General features: G+C 45.1%; 2 protein-coding genes across 2 annotated transcripts; both read left to right on the forward strand.

The window, feature by feature from the left end:
• Positions 1–1595: 1595 nt before the first annotated feature.
• LOC129776460 (peroxiredoxin-5, mitochondrial) lies at positions 1596–3402 on the forward strand. Its single transcript, XM_055782117.1, has 2 exons — positions 1596–1856; positions 2539–3402. Exons 1-2 carry the CDS (start codon positions 1737–1739, stop codon positions 2995–2997), a joined length of 579 nt encoding a protein of 192 aa, XP_055638092.1. The 5' UTR covers positions 1596–1736; the 3' UTR covers positions 2998–3402.
• Positions 3403–3559: 157 nt separating this feature from the next.
• On the forward strand, positions 3560–13218 carry LOC129776459 (uncharacterized protein K02A2.6-like). The gene is made up of 2 exons (XM_055782116.1): positions 3560–8162; positions 8228–13218. Exon 2 carries the CDS (start codon positions 8702–8704, stop codon positions 13181–13183), a length of 4482 nt encoding a protein of 1493 aa, XP_055638091.1. The 5' UTR covers positions 3560–8162; positions 8228–8701; the 3' UTR covers positions 13184–13218.

Below are 13218 nucleotides of genomic sequence, written 5' to 3' on the forward strand. Positions count from 1 at the left end.
TCCTTGCACCAAGTGACTACCACCTGTTTTTGTCCATGGCGAACGAGCTAGGTAGTCAGAAGTTAGCCACAAAAGAGGCCTGTGAAAATTGGCTATCCGAGTTTTTTGCCAATAAGGAAGCGAGCTTCTATAACAGGGGTATTATGAAGTTAGCATCTCGTTGGGAACAAGTCATCGAACAAAACGGCGTATATTTGACTTAAAACAGATGATTGTAACTAATTTTATGAACAAATGAAAATTCAGAAAAAATACCGCAGGACTTTTTTGACAGCCTAATATTTTTTAATTTAGTCCCATGAGGGTTGTGTCGGTTGTGTCCGTGACACAACCGACACAACCCTCATGGGACTAAAATGTAATAATTCGTTCCATATTTTAAGTCATTTGACACAACTGCTACCATAAACAATTTTACACTTACACTTGTGCTAAATGTTCCACGATACATGATCGGTCAATGAAAAGAAAGTTCACGAAGCAACCAACATTAAAGTTCTTGTACTTGCATATATTTTTGATTGCAACTTCCTTCAGTCATCTTGGTTTTGAAGTCTGTAGTTTCATAAAATATATAATTTTGATAAATATATAATGAATATATGTATATAATGAATGATGTAAAACTCTCGTAAATCTACCAGAAAATAACTGAGCAATAATTGTAAGTACAGAAGGAAGCTTGTATTTTAAATTTCGACCAATCAGAACGAGGTATTTCGGAGAATAGCGGTTGAGATTTTTCAATCGTTCGATAGTTAGTTTCATGACATATGTTATTTTATTCAATTAACAAAATTGTTAAGGCTTTCGGAAATCGATTGACGCAAAAATCTCATCAATGTAATCATCATCATGGTATTTATAATAAATAATCATAATCATAATCAGAGATCAAAACTGGCGCAGCTAATTATTTCCTTCGAACCACCGCAGCGATTTTGCAACCGTACCATAATATCATTGCGAAAGCCGCATAGTGCGTTTTAACAATCTGTTGTAAATGGCAACACGGTATCTTCGAAGATGCAAATCCGCGTCAACGGCATTGGGTTTCGTTTACTAGTTTAGGGGAGTGTCAAAGATTAATTAATTTTCAGGTGGAATGAACACGTTTTTAAAATTAAAATCATGAATGAAAATTAGCTTTTCCGTTAGGTGAAAAACACCTTTTTTTTGGAGGTAGTGAAAAAATCTCATACGAAAATTGTTTTTGTAGACAACTTCATATTATAATGAAAAGATTCAGTACCAATGTTGGAAATGTATAGACAAATGGTTAAAAAAAAGTCAGAAATACGTGTTTCAAGTATTTTAATAACATGATGTGAAAATTTGTATTCAATTTTTTACATTTGAAAACTGGCATAAAGGCTTCTAATCTGATAGAAATTACACTAACGCGTGTGGGACCCAAATTATGGCCCCTAAATGAGAGTCGCCACCAGACGTCGACACTGTACCACTTCCATCGCGAATTTCAAATGAATGATCAAACGCGAGAGGAGAGAATGATGATCATGGATGTTTTTTGTTTGTTTTGTATCGGCATTCGTTTGTTTTGACAAAGCTTCCGGCTCTTACACAAGCGCATTTGTCGAACCTTGTTAGTGTTGTTTCGGTGTGTGCAGTGAATTCACACAAGCAGTTTGTTTGCCAATCATCACAAGTGTACTTCCTTTGGCTGTTTCTGCTCTGTTGTTATTGCCCTTTACATTCTTTTTTTCATACGTTCAATGTATCCGCTACTAGTACAGAACATTTCCAGTAAGTTCAGTCTATTAAGTGAACTTGGACGATCCGCATTTACACTGCAACAGTCGTTATTTCATACAACGAAAATGGTTCAGATTAAGGTGGGTATTTTCCTATCGGATCAGATACGGCATCCATAAAATATGTGTAAATTACATAATACATTGAGCGGATATTTTCAACCGAGGATATCGTTCTGTATGTGTTATATTATTATGAAGGTTATGATTTTGGAAATTATGACGATTCGATTCGAGAGCTTGATGAGGAATTGTCCTGCGGAGATGATTCTAGAAACGAGTACTTTTCCACTAAGCTCTGATGACTTCATAATAATTTTATTCCCAGAATTTCGTAATTGAATGTCTGTTTTAAGTGTGTACCGATGATACCATTATCACGGTATTCGTGATGTGCGATACATGTTATCCATCTATATATCCATTAATTATGCAAATTTACATTTCGCGTTCGCCATCATCGCGTATTGACATTTTTTTTTTGTGAACAACGGATGTAAGGATTAGGGATTTAATCCGTTTGGGATATATGCCTTCCTAATGATTGGAGCAAGAAACGATTATTAATTGAATATGACAAAAGAATCCGATTGAATTATTCTCACTGGGGTTTCAAGCCTGGCTTTGAATTTGAACTCATAATAAATGTATGATATTGGAAAAACGACACTAAATACATCAAAATATAGAAGTAGTAGTTTGAGAATAATAAACACGGTTTGCTGATGTTAACTAATCCATTTTGCATTGAATTCTTTTTCAGGAAGGCGATAAAATCCCATCGATTGATCTGTTTGAGGACTCTCCAGCGAATAAAGTCAACATAGCCGATCTTTGCTCGGGAAAGAAAGTTATATTGTTTGCAGTCCCTGGTGCGTTCACGCCAGGTTGCTCGAAGACTCACCTGCCCGGCTATATTGATAAAGCCGGCGATTTGAAGTCGTCTGGCGTTGCGGAAATTGTTTGCGTCTCGGTAAACGATCCATTTGTTATGTCGGCTTGGGGCAAACAACATAACGCTGCCGGCAAGGTTCGTATGCTGGCTGATCCGGCAGCAGTGTTCACGAAGAAGCTTGAGCTAGGTGCCGATTTGCCACCTCTTGGAGGATTGCGTTCCAAGCGCTTTTCGATGGTGCTGGAAGACGGCGTTATTAAAACATTGAACGTGGAACCGGATGGCACAGGATTGTCCTGCTCTCTTGCCGATAAGATCAAGGTTTAAAAAATCGATTATTTGCGATTATTAGAGCTTGAGCATGAATCGAGCATTGCAAAACATTTAAATTGTAGCAGGTTGATAGCACGAATCAGCGAAAATAATGTCTGGTCCAATCCGTCGCACTACCAAAAACAACATCTACTAGCTTCCCTCAAATTCAATTCAACTGAACGTATCTATCTGAAAACAAAATTTTTAAAGTAAACATTGTTAATAATCAATTCGAACCTTAAGTACTAGCTGTAATCGAGTTGAACTCAAAAATCTGAAGGCTTTTAGCATCTCATGCTTATATGACCACTTCACGAAATGAAATATTGATGTAAACATTTCAGGTTTACACCCACATGTCAAATTGATAATTGTTACTTTTATAGATCCCAACCATTAAACACGTTAGACATAAAATGTCGATGAATTGCTGTCCAAAAGTTTATCACCCACCAACATTATTTCACATTTCTATAGCAACCACCTCAATCTACCGTTGATGTGAATGGAGTTTGATAAAAAGTACGCTCGATGATTAACGGGATGTATCACCGGTTCGGTTGAGTTTAGTGGAGCTTGCTCGGTTGTCTTCACAGGTTTTCGAACGATAAGTCTTCGTAGTCGCAATTGGAGTTCTCTCAGTTACTATTTCAGGTTTCCCAATGCTAAATCTTCGCCTTTGTAATTGGAGTTCGACAAAGAACACGCACGATAAAAAACAATACTTCTGATCTTATCAGTTTCACAAGAGTTTTCTAAAGATAACCCTTGGCAGTAATCTCTGCCACATTTTGTGACATATGAGACTTTCGAATTACTATTTTTTCGAGTGGTAATAGATTGCGTTTATAAAATCACATCACTTACCTCAGTGAATCCTGCTAATTCGTCTGACTCTAGATCTGTGAATCGCCTTACCAGCTCCGAAATCAAATACAGTACATCATGAAAACATTCCCAAAAAAAATGAAGTAAAAAATATTAAAAAAAAAATATTCGGGATATAAAACAGGAAGGAAACTGTGCCATTATCTGCTCTGCTCTCCCGACTGAAAATTCGATATGATCAACATTATATGGATTAAGAGATATCAGTTCTTTTGATTATAAAAAAGCTCTGTACAGATGTACTGTATTATGTTAGTCAAATCATTTCATTCGACATCCATTTGCGGGAGTTGCATGAAAAAAGTAATTGGCCATCTTGGAGTTGAATTATAATTGAATACTAGCTGACCCGACGTACTTCGTCTCGCAAAAATAGATTTTTTGATTTGAAAACATCCACGTTTTCTTACTAAGTGAACGTTAGTGAGTCCAATCACTGAGCTCTCCATTGATTGATTACCCTTTGACTCTTTGACCCATTCCAGCGTGACGTGACAACGGTTTGACTCACTAAAAACAGTTTTTTTCTCGCTTTCATGTATAGATCACACGATTTCCAAATTCTTGAGTGGTAACGATTTGGAAGATTTCAGGAAGCTTGAAATAAAGACGACTAGTCTTGAGGAGTGAAACTAGTGAAGTGAACATTTAAACAAAATAACAAACTAGGTTGCTAAGGGTCTAAGGTTGGTAGTCGGTACAAATAAACAGAGGGTTGCTTAGACTGGATGACTACACTTCAACACCCCCTCTCAAACAGTTAATCCTAGGTTTGACCGTAGAGCCTTGAAACGGGTAGACTCCAACGGCTTGGTAAATATATCCGCTATCTGATCTTCGGTCTTGATAGGTTCGATTTTCAGGGATCCAGACGCCACGTGATCACGGAGGAAGTGATGCTTGACGTCGATATGCTTGGTGCGCTTCATTTCCAAATTCTTCGCCATGCAGATGCAGCCCCTGTTATCTTCGTAGATGGTAACCGGTGCGCTAGCTTCTTGCAGATCCTCCAGAACTCCGTTCAGCCAAATCGCTTTGGTCGCCGCCAGACTCAGAGCTACATATTCTGCCTCGCTGGATGATGTTGCTACTGTCTGCTGCTTCTTGCTACACCAGGGGACGGAACATCCGAACACCCTGAATAGGTAACCGCTGACAGATTTCCTATCGGTGACATCGGAGGCCCAATCCGCATCCGCGTACCCAACCAATGGTACGCTCGATTCCTATCGCCGGAATAGTAGCGTCATACCTCTGGTTCCTTGAATGTACCGGACCACGTGCTTCAGTGCTTGCCAGTGTTGAGTCGTAGGGTTTTGCTGGAAACGACCCAGATATCCAACCGGAAAACATACGTCAGGTCGAACACATAACATGAGATACATCAGGGATCCCAATAGCTCGCGATATGGTTCGTCAGTGCGTTGGCCTGTCGGTTCCAGTGAGAGGCCTTTCTCCATCGGAACTCTGACCGGATTGCAGTCATCCATCCCGAAGCGTTTCATCAGCCGATTGATGCCTGCGTTCTGCGACAGCTTCATTACACCAGCCTCATTGTTGTAGTCGGTTTTTATGCCTAAGAAATGGCACAGGTCACCACAATCGGATATCTCGAACAGCTTGGCCAGATCACGCTTCAATTGCGCAATCGTTGATAGATTCCGGTCCACCACCAGAAGGTCATCCACGTATAGAATCACAATCAGCTCATCATTGGGAACCAGCTTCGTGTAGAGGCAATAGTCGTGCTTGGACCGAATGAAGCCCATCTTCAGCAGCTCTTCGTTGAAACGCTCGTTCCAATATCTCGGGGATTGCTTTAGGCCATACAACGACTTGACCAATCGACAAACTTGACCAGGCTTCGCTTGAACTCCATCCGGAACGGCCATGTAGATGGTTTCCTTCAAACTTCCATGCAGGAAAGCAGTCCGTACATCTATTTGATGAAAATGATACTTATGATGAACTCCGACGGTCAGCACAGCTCGGATTGTAGCCAGCCTTGCCACCGGTGCGTAGGTTTCCTCGAAATCTTGTCCCGGCTTTTGAAGATAGCCCTTCACCACTAAACGTGCTTTGTAGCGAACGGGCCTACCATTGTCGTCCTCCTTCAGTCTGAAGACCCATTTCGATTTGAGGGGTTTCACGTCAGCCAGGCCACACGTTGTTCCTCTTCAGAGAGCCTAGTTCGCTTTTGACCGCACGTAACCAATCCTTGCTGTCATCTCGTCCAGTTATCTCATCATAGCTTTGTGGAGTATCTATGGAAAGTAGACCGCCAAAAGTTGCTCAGTAACCGGTAAAGTAATTAAATAACTTACCAGGGAGCGTGCGCACCCGTCCGCTGCGTCTCACTTGCGTTTGTCCGTCGGACTCGCAGTGTTCTGGTTGCGAAGGGAGCGCTGGTGGTGTCGGATCGTCAGGCTCGTCTGGTTGAGCTTCGTCGTCGGACTGCGGATCTTCTTCTTCTTGGGAATCGTCACCTGGTTCTGCCACGTCAGCTTGTACATCTTCAGCTTCCCCCTCTTGTTCAAGCGGGAATACGACGACCAGGGGAGCTTGTGATGATTCATCTGGTTCTCCACCATAAGGAAAACGTGTTTCGTCAAACTTTACATCTCGGGCTACGATGATCTTCCGATGCTTTCTATCCCAGAGCCTGTAGCCATTAGGGGCATACCCCATCATGACTACCTCCGCTTTTCGGATCGAGCTTCTTCCTTGTCTGGCTTGGAATCCACGCAAATGCCTTGCATCCGAAAATGCGAACCTTCTCTACACTTGGCTTCGTACCGAACCACAGTTCAGCTGGCGTCTTTTCACACTGGAGGCTTGCCGTAGGACTTCGGTTCAGCAGGTTCACTCCGGTGTAGACCGGCTTCAGACCACAAATTCTTTGGGACCTGTGAATCGAAGAGCATAGCACGTACCGTCTCGATGAGCGTCCTGTTGAATCGTTCTGTTACACCGTTCTGCTAGGGAGTATAAGCGACCGTTGGCTCCACTTGAATGCCTTTGGATCTGTACCACGCCTTCTGTTCGTTGGAGCAGTACTCCCTTCTTTGATCTACGGTCAGTCTGGAAATCGCCTTGCCTGTCGCCGCTGTAGCTTTTGCTTAGAACTCACGGAATTTCTCGAAAACTTGGGACTTCTTCTTCATCAGGTAGATAACCACGAAGTGCGTGTGGTCGTCGATAAAGGAAACAAAATATCGCGACCCGTCCCACGCCGGTGGATCAATAGGACCACAGACGTCCGAGTGGATTCGTTCCAACACCCGGGTTGCTCGCTGTCTAGTTCCGCTGAAAAGTTCGCGGCACTGCTTACCTTGTACACAGGGATCACAGAACTCAATTGCCTTTGGTTTCACGTTGATGCCATTCACCATGTTGTGCTGCACCAGTTTTGCCATCGCCTTTTCATTGAGATGGCCAAGTCGACGATGCCACAGGTGGATCCACGTTGATTTCCAACTCGTACAGACTGCCCTTCAAATGGGCCGTGGCAATCACTTGGTTCTCCTTCCGTAACACTGCTTGACGACCATCAAACAGCACCGAAATTTCAGCAATTGCCAGTCGTTTAACGGACATCAGGTTATCCCGTAGGTCGGAGATATACAGCACCTCGTTGATATTTACCCGAACACCTTTGTTGCTGCAGCCATCGATCACGCCCTTCGTTCTCGCCACGAGTGTTTCGCCGTCCTTGGCAACTTGAATAACGATCGGCTCAGCCAGTCTTGAAGACGACGAAAATACCCTGGCATCATTAATCAAATGGTCGCTTGATCCAGAGTCCAACTTGAAGGTGACCTTTTCGCTCTGCCGTCGGCCAGATTCTTCACGGTTGACCATAAAGCTCACAGAACCTCTTCCTGAAGCTACGTTGGCCTCACCGTTGTTCCTCTGGCGGCAATCTTTCTGCCGCATTTGTGGCACTTGCCTTTTAACGTTTTCGGTTTAACTTTACCTTTTTCGCCGATGAACGCCGTTGACTTCTCCACCACATCATTGTGTCGGTCACGCTGCTTCACCTCCTCTGCCAGGAGCCGCTGCTTGACGGTATCGAATTTCAAATCTTCGTCGCCTAGGATTTCGAGCGCCGCGATGAACGGATCAAAAACTTCCGGAAGAGTCCCAAACAGCGTCACGATCAAATCCGCTTCAGCTAACTCTCCGCCTGCCTGTTTGAGCTGCCGAATCAGGTCTTCGAAAACCACCAGATGACCACGCATGGAATCGCCTTCCTTCATCCTCAACCGTCCAATCTGCTTCCGAACCAGGTTCTGCGTCACCAGAGACTTCTTAGCAAAGGAATTTTCGAGAGCTTGCCACATTTTTTTCGCAGAAGTTTTATCTCGAACGATTTCCAGGCCGTCATCGCCAAGGAAACCGATCAACAGTGACTTCGCTTTTCTGTCCGTCTCGTCAAATTTCGTCTTCACCGCGGCCTCCGCAGTGTCCGCTGGGGGATCATCTGTGTTGGGGTTAACTGGCCACCCTAACCAAACATAACCACTAGGCTCTCCGCTGACAGCCTCGACTGTCTGTTCGGTTGACGTCAAGAGGTAGAAAGCCATTATGTGTTATTGTATTGTGATGTAGAATTATATAGTCACGTTTTATCGTTCTAAATACAGTTTAGTTTTAACCCGCGATTTTATTGCCCTAATGGGCCACCTGAGCAACATCACAAAAGTGGCGACGAGTGTAAACGTTTTTTTTTGTCGGTTTCTCCGGTTTCGAGTAGCGAAAACGCGTCCGAAAATTCACCACCACCACGACGCCTCCAAGGAAGAGGAGAAAGCGCACATATAGCGTAATGGAGGAGCAGCAGCAGCAGCAAGCTTCGGGAGTCAATTCACTCGGACAGGGCCAGAATGGGCATCACCAGCAGCAGCATCCTCCACCGCAGCAACAGCTTCCTCCGCATCAACAGCAGCATCCTTTACCGCCTCAGCAACATCCAGCACCTCTCCACAATCAACCGCAGCTTGGCCTTCCACACGATGCCCTCTATCTGCAAATATTGCAGCAACTGCAGCATCAGCAAGCCATAACCAACCAGCTCCTTCAGCAGCAGCGAGAGTCGCAACAGCAACAACAACAGGGAGCTTTCCAGCAGCAGCAGGAAATCTTTCGGAGCGCGATGCAATCCATCCAAGTGAACGTTCCTCCCAATCCGGAAATCATCCTGGACTCGTTGGCTGCAAACATTAAAGAGTTTCTGTACGACCCAGAAACTCATTCCACATTTGGTTCGTGGTTTGCGAGATATGAAGACCTGTTCGCGAAAGATGCGGAACGAATTGACGACAGTGCAAAGGTACGATTGCTTCTCCGTCGGTTGGGAACTCAGGAACATTATCGATATGTCAGCTACATCCTGCCAAACACACCGAAAAATTTCTCGTTTTTGGAAACAGTGGAGAAGTTACGAGGTCTATTCGGTACAAAGGAGTCAGCAGTGAAAAAGCGGTACTCCACACTCACCATCACGAAATCACCCACGGAGGATTATGTGTCGTACGCCTGCCGGGTGAACAAGATGTGTGTGGAATTTGAACTGTCCAAGATGTCAGAAGCACAGTTCAAATGCCTAATGTTTGTTTGTGGCCTTAAATCCGAGCGCGATTCGGAAGTGCGAATGAGACTGCTTTCCAAGATCGAGGATAGCAATAATGCCACCCTGGACACGCTCATCGAGGAATGTCAACGGTTGATGAACCTCAAAAGTGATACAGCCATGATTGAGAATCCGGTTCCCTCTACAGTTCAAGCCATCAAGGGAAACCAGCAACACCGGAAGACATTCAAGAAGCCGTTCGACAATCAGCGTAGTTACCAACAGCAACAGCATCAGCAGCGGAAGAGTGGTCCGGCATCACCTTGCTGGAATTGTGGTGCGATGCACTACGCAAAAGAATGTAGCTTCATCAACCACAAGTGCTCGTCCTGCAATCAGTCGGGGCACAAAGAAGGATATTGCTCCAGTGCCAAGAGATCAGCGAAGAGAAGAAAACCCTACAATAAGCAGTTTTCCACCAAAACCGTGGTGTCCGTCAACAGTGTGCAAGGCAAGCGGCGTTTCGTTTGGGTGAAGCTGAACGATATTCCGGTTCGTCTTCAATTAGACACAGCATCAGACATCACGATTGTGTCGAAGCAGATATGGGAGAGAATCGGTAGGCCAGCGGCAGTGCCGACAGTTCAAAGTGCCAAAACTGCATCAGGAGAGGACCTTCGTCTCGAATTTGAGTTCTCTTGCACAGTTTCTCTAAACGAGTTCGTGAGTACTGGTCATATTTACGTTTCTAATAACTCCTTGAATCTTCTGGGAATCGATTTTATCGACAAGCTGAACCTCTGGTCTTTACCGATGAACAAATTCTGCAATCTCGTTAGCGGTGAGGGACCAATCGATGCAGCTTCATTGCAGAGGGACTATCCCAGACTATTCAGTTCAACTCTGGGACTCTGCACCAAGACAAAAGTTAGTTTGGCACTCAAGGAGGCATGCAAACCAGTTTTTCGACCTAAACGACCAGTCTCCTATGCGATGCTACCCATCGTCGATGCAGAGCTAAATCGTCTAGAAGGCCTGAACATAATCTCTCCTGTAGATTTCTCGGAGTGGGCGGCTCCAATTGTCGTGGTGAGAAAATCAAATGGTAGTATCCGTATATGTGGCGATCATTCTACCGGTCTAAACGATCGCCTACTACCGCATCAGTACCCGCTACCCTTGCCACAGGACATTTTCTCGAAGTTGACTGGCTGTACAGTTTTCAGCCAGATCGACTTATCAGACGCTTTTCTGCAAATGGAGGTCGACGAAAGCAGTCGGAAACTACTCACCGTTAATACTCATCGGGGCTTGTACCAATATAACAGGCTCCCTCCCGGAGTGAAGGCAGCTCCTGGCGCATTCCAGCAAATGATAGACATCATGTTGGCAGGACTTAGCTTCACGTCGGGCTATCTGGATGATGTTGTCGTTGGTGGTAGGACCCCTGAAGAACATCAGCAAAACTTGCACGCAGTACTTCAGCGCATTCAAGAATTCGGGTTTACGATTCGACCAGAAAAGTGCTCTTTTGGACGGGAACAACTCGGATATTTGGGCCTTTTGCTCGATAAAGACGGACTTCGCCCGGATCCGAATAAAATCAAGGCAATCCAGGACATGCCTCCTCCTCGCGATCTGACCGGTGTCCGTTCATTCCTGGGAGCCGTGAATTATTACGGCAAGTTTGTCCCGAATATGCGCTCACTGAGATACCCGTTAGACGAACTCCTCAAGACATCGTCACCCTTCAAGTGGACAAAAGAGTGTCAAAAGGCTTTCGACGACTTTAAAGCGATTCTGTCTTCTGATCTTCTGTTGGCACACTATGATCCACAACGAGAAATTGTTGTAGCATCTGATGCATCATCAATCGGCATCGGAGCTACTATCAGCCACAAGTACCCGGATGGCAAAATGAAGGTGATACAGCATGCTTCGCGAGCACTAACATCCACCGAACAAAAGTACTCGCAACCAGACCGTGAAGGATTAGCAATTGTATTTGCGGTAACTAAGTTTCACAAATTCATCTTCGGCAGACGGTTTCGTCTACAAACGGATCATGCTCCACTATTGCGGATCTTCGGATCAAAGAAGGGTATACCGGTGTATACAGCTAATCGCCTCCAACGCTGGGCCCTTACACTGTTGTCCTATGACTTCTCAATGGAATATGTCGCAACGGATAAATTCGGGAATGCGGATGTATTGTCGCGTTTAATTGATCAGCACATCAAACCCGATGAAGATTTTGTAGTAGCCTGCACAAACCTCGAAGAAGACCTAAAATCTGTAGCCAACAGCACAATCAGTCAGCTCCCACTCAGTTTTCGGATGGTGGAGCAAGCCACAAATTCCGATCCAGTTCTTCGGAAAGTCTACCGTTTCATCAAACACGGATGGCCGAAAAATCGTGCCGAAATCAAGGACCAAGAGTTATTGCGCTACTACGACCGCCAGGAAGCGCTGTCCATCGTCGAAGGTAGTATTATGTTCAGCGACAGGTTGGTTATACCAGCACTCTACAGAAAGCGATGCCTGAATCAACTGCATAAGGGACATCCAGGAGTCCAACGGATGAAGGCCATCGCGCGCAGCTTTGTCTACTGGCCTTGTATGGACGACGAAATCACTAGCTACGTTCGAGCTTGTAACAGTTGCGCCTCCGTAGCAAGATCTCCGCCAAAAGCAACACCAGTGCCATGGCTAAAGCCCACGGTTCCATGGCAGAGAATTCACGTCGATTATGCTGGCCCACTGGAGGGCGAGTACTATCTCATCGTAGTGGATGCATATAGTAAATGGCCGGAAATTCTTCCGACTAAGTCCATCACAGCGAAGGCTACAATTAACCTGCTACGAAGTGTGTTCACCAACAAGGGGATGCCAGAAGTCTTAGTGTCCGATAATGGCACGCAGTTCACAAGCGCCGAATTCAAGGAGTTCTGCGTTGAAAATGGAGTGGAACACATGACAACAGCACCATTCCACCCACAATCCAACGGCCAAGCCGAAAGATTTGTGGACACCTTTAAGCGGGCGGTCAGGAAGATTCAGGAGGGAGAAGTTTCCATCAGAATGGCATTGGATACATTCCTACTTACCTACAGAACCACGCCAAATCTGAATACGCCAAATGGAAGATCACCTGCGGAGCTGATGTACAATCGTCGACTCAGAACGTCTTTGGAACTTCTACGTGTACCGCACAACCAAGCACAACCAATGAAGACTGATGCTAATCCTCAATCCAGGTCGTTCGTTCCGAAGGATACCGTTTACGCCAAAGTGTACATCAACAATAAGTGGACTTGGGCGCCAGGCACGGTAGTGGAAAGGATCGGCTGTGTAATGTATAACGTATGGGTCGATAATAGGAAGTTGATCCGTTCTCACATAAACCAGTTGAAGAGCCGAGGTGCAATGACCCATCAAGGAAGCAAGAAGCAAAGTATACCGCTAGACATCCTGCTGAGTGAGTGCGACGTGAACACGCCTGCAGCAATGCGTACTCCGATTCAGGACACACCCTCGCTGGAACACCGATTGGAACCATCGGATCGGGTATCGTCCAGTTTGAAGTCATTTCCGTTACCAAACGAAACAAATTCGTCCTGTTCAACAGCGACGTCATCGACGACAGCAGCTGAATCTTTGCCAGTGGTCCAGGCCCCTCGACGATCTTCTCGTGTCAGAAGAGCGCCGCAGTGGTTCAACGCTTACCAGCGAATTTAAGGAGGGAGATGTTGGGGTTAACTGGCCACCCTAAC

This window comes from Toxorhynchites rutilus, chromosome 3 (assembly GCF_029784135.1).
Source record: "Toxorhynchites rutilus septentrionalis strain SRP chromosome 3, ASM2978413v1, whole genome shotgun sequence".
Classification (NCBI taxonomy): Eukaryota; Metazoa; Arthropoda; class Insecta; order Diptera; family Culicidae; genus Toxorhynchites; species Toxorhynchites rutilus.

Excerpts from the sequence above, each read along its gene's own strand:
- LOC129776460 (XM_055782117.1), top strand. The coding sequence starts at position 1,737 with ATGTATCCGCTACTAGTACAGAACATTTCCAGTAAGTTCAGTCTATTA. Across the intron at positions 1,857-2,538 it reads CGAAAATGGTTCAGATTAAG|GAAGGCGATAAAATCCCATC; the intron begins GTGGGTATTTTC and ends ATTCTTTTTCAG.
- LOC129776459 (XM_055782116.1), top strand. The coding sequence starts at position 8,702 with ATGGAGGAGCAGCAGCAGCAGCAAGCTTCGGGAGTCAATTCACTCGGA.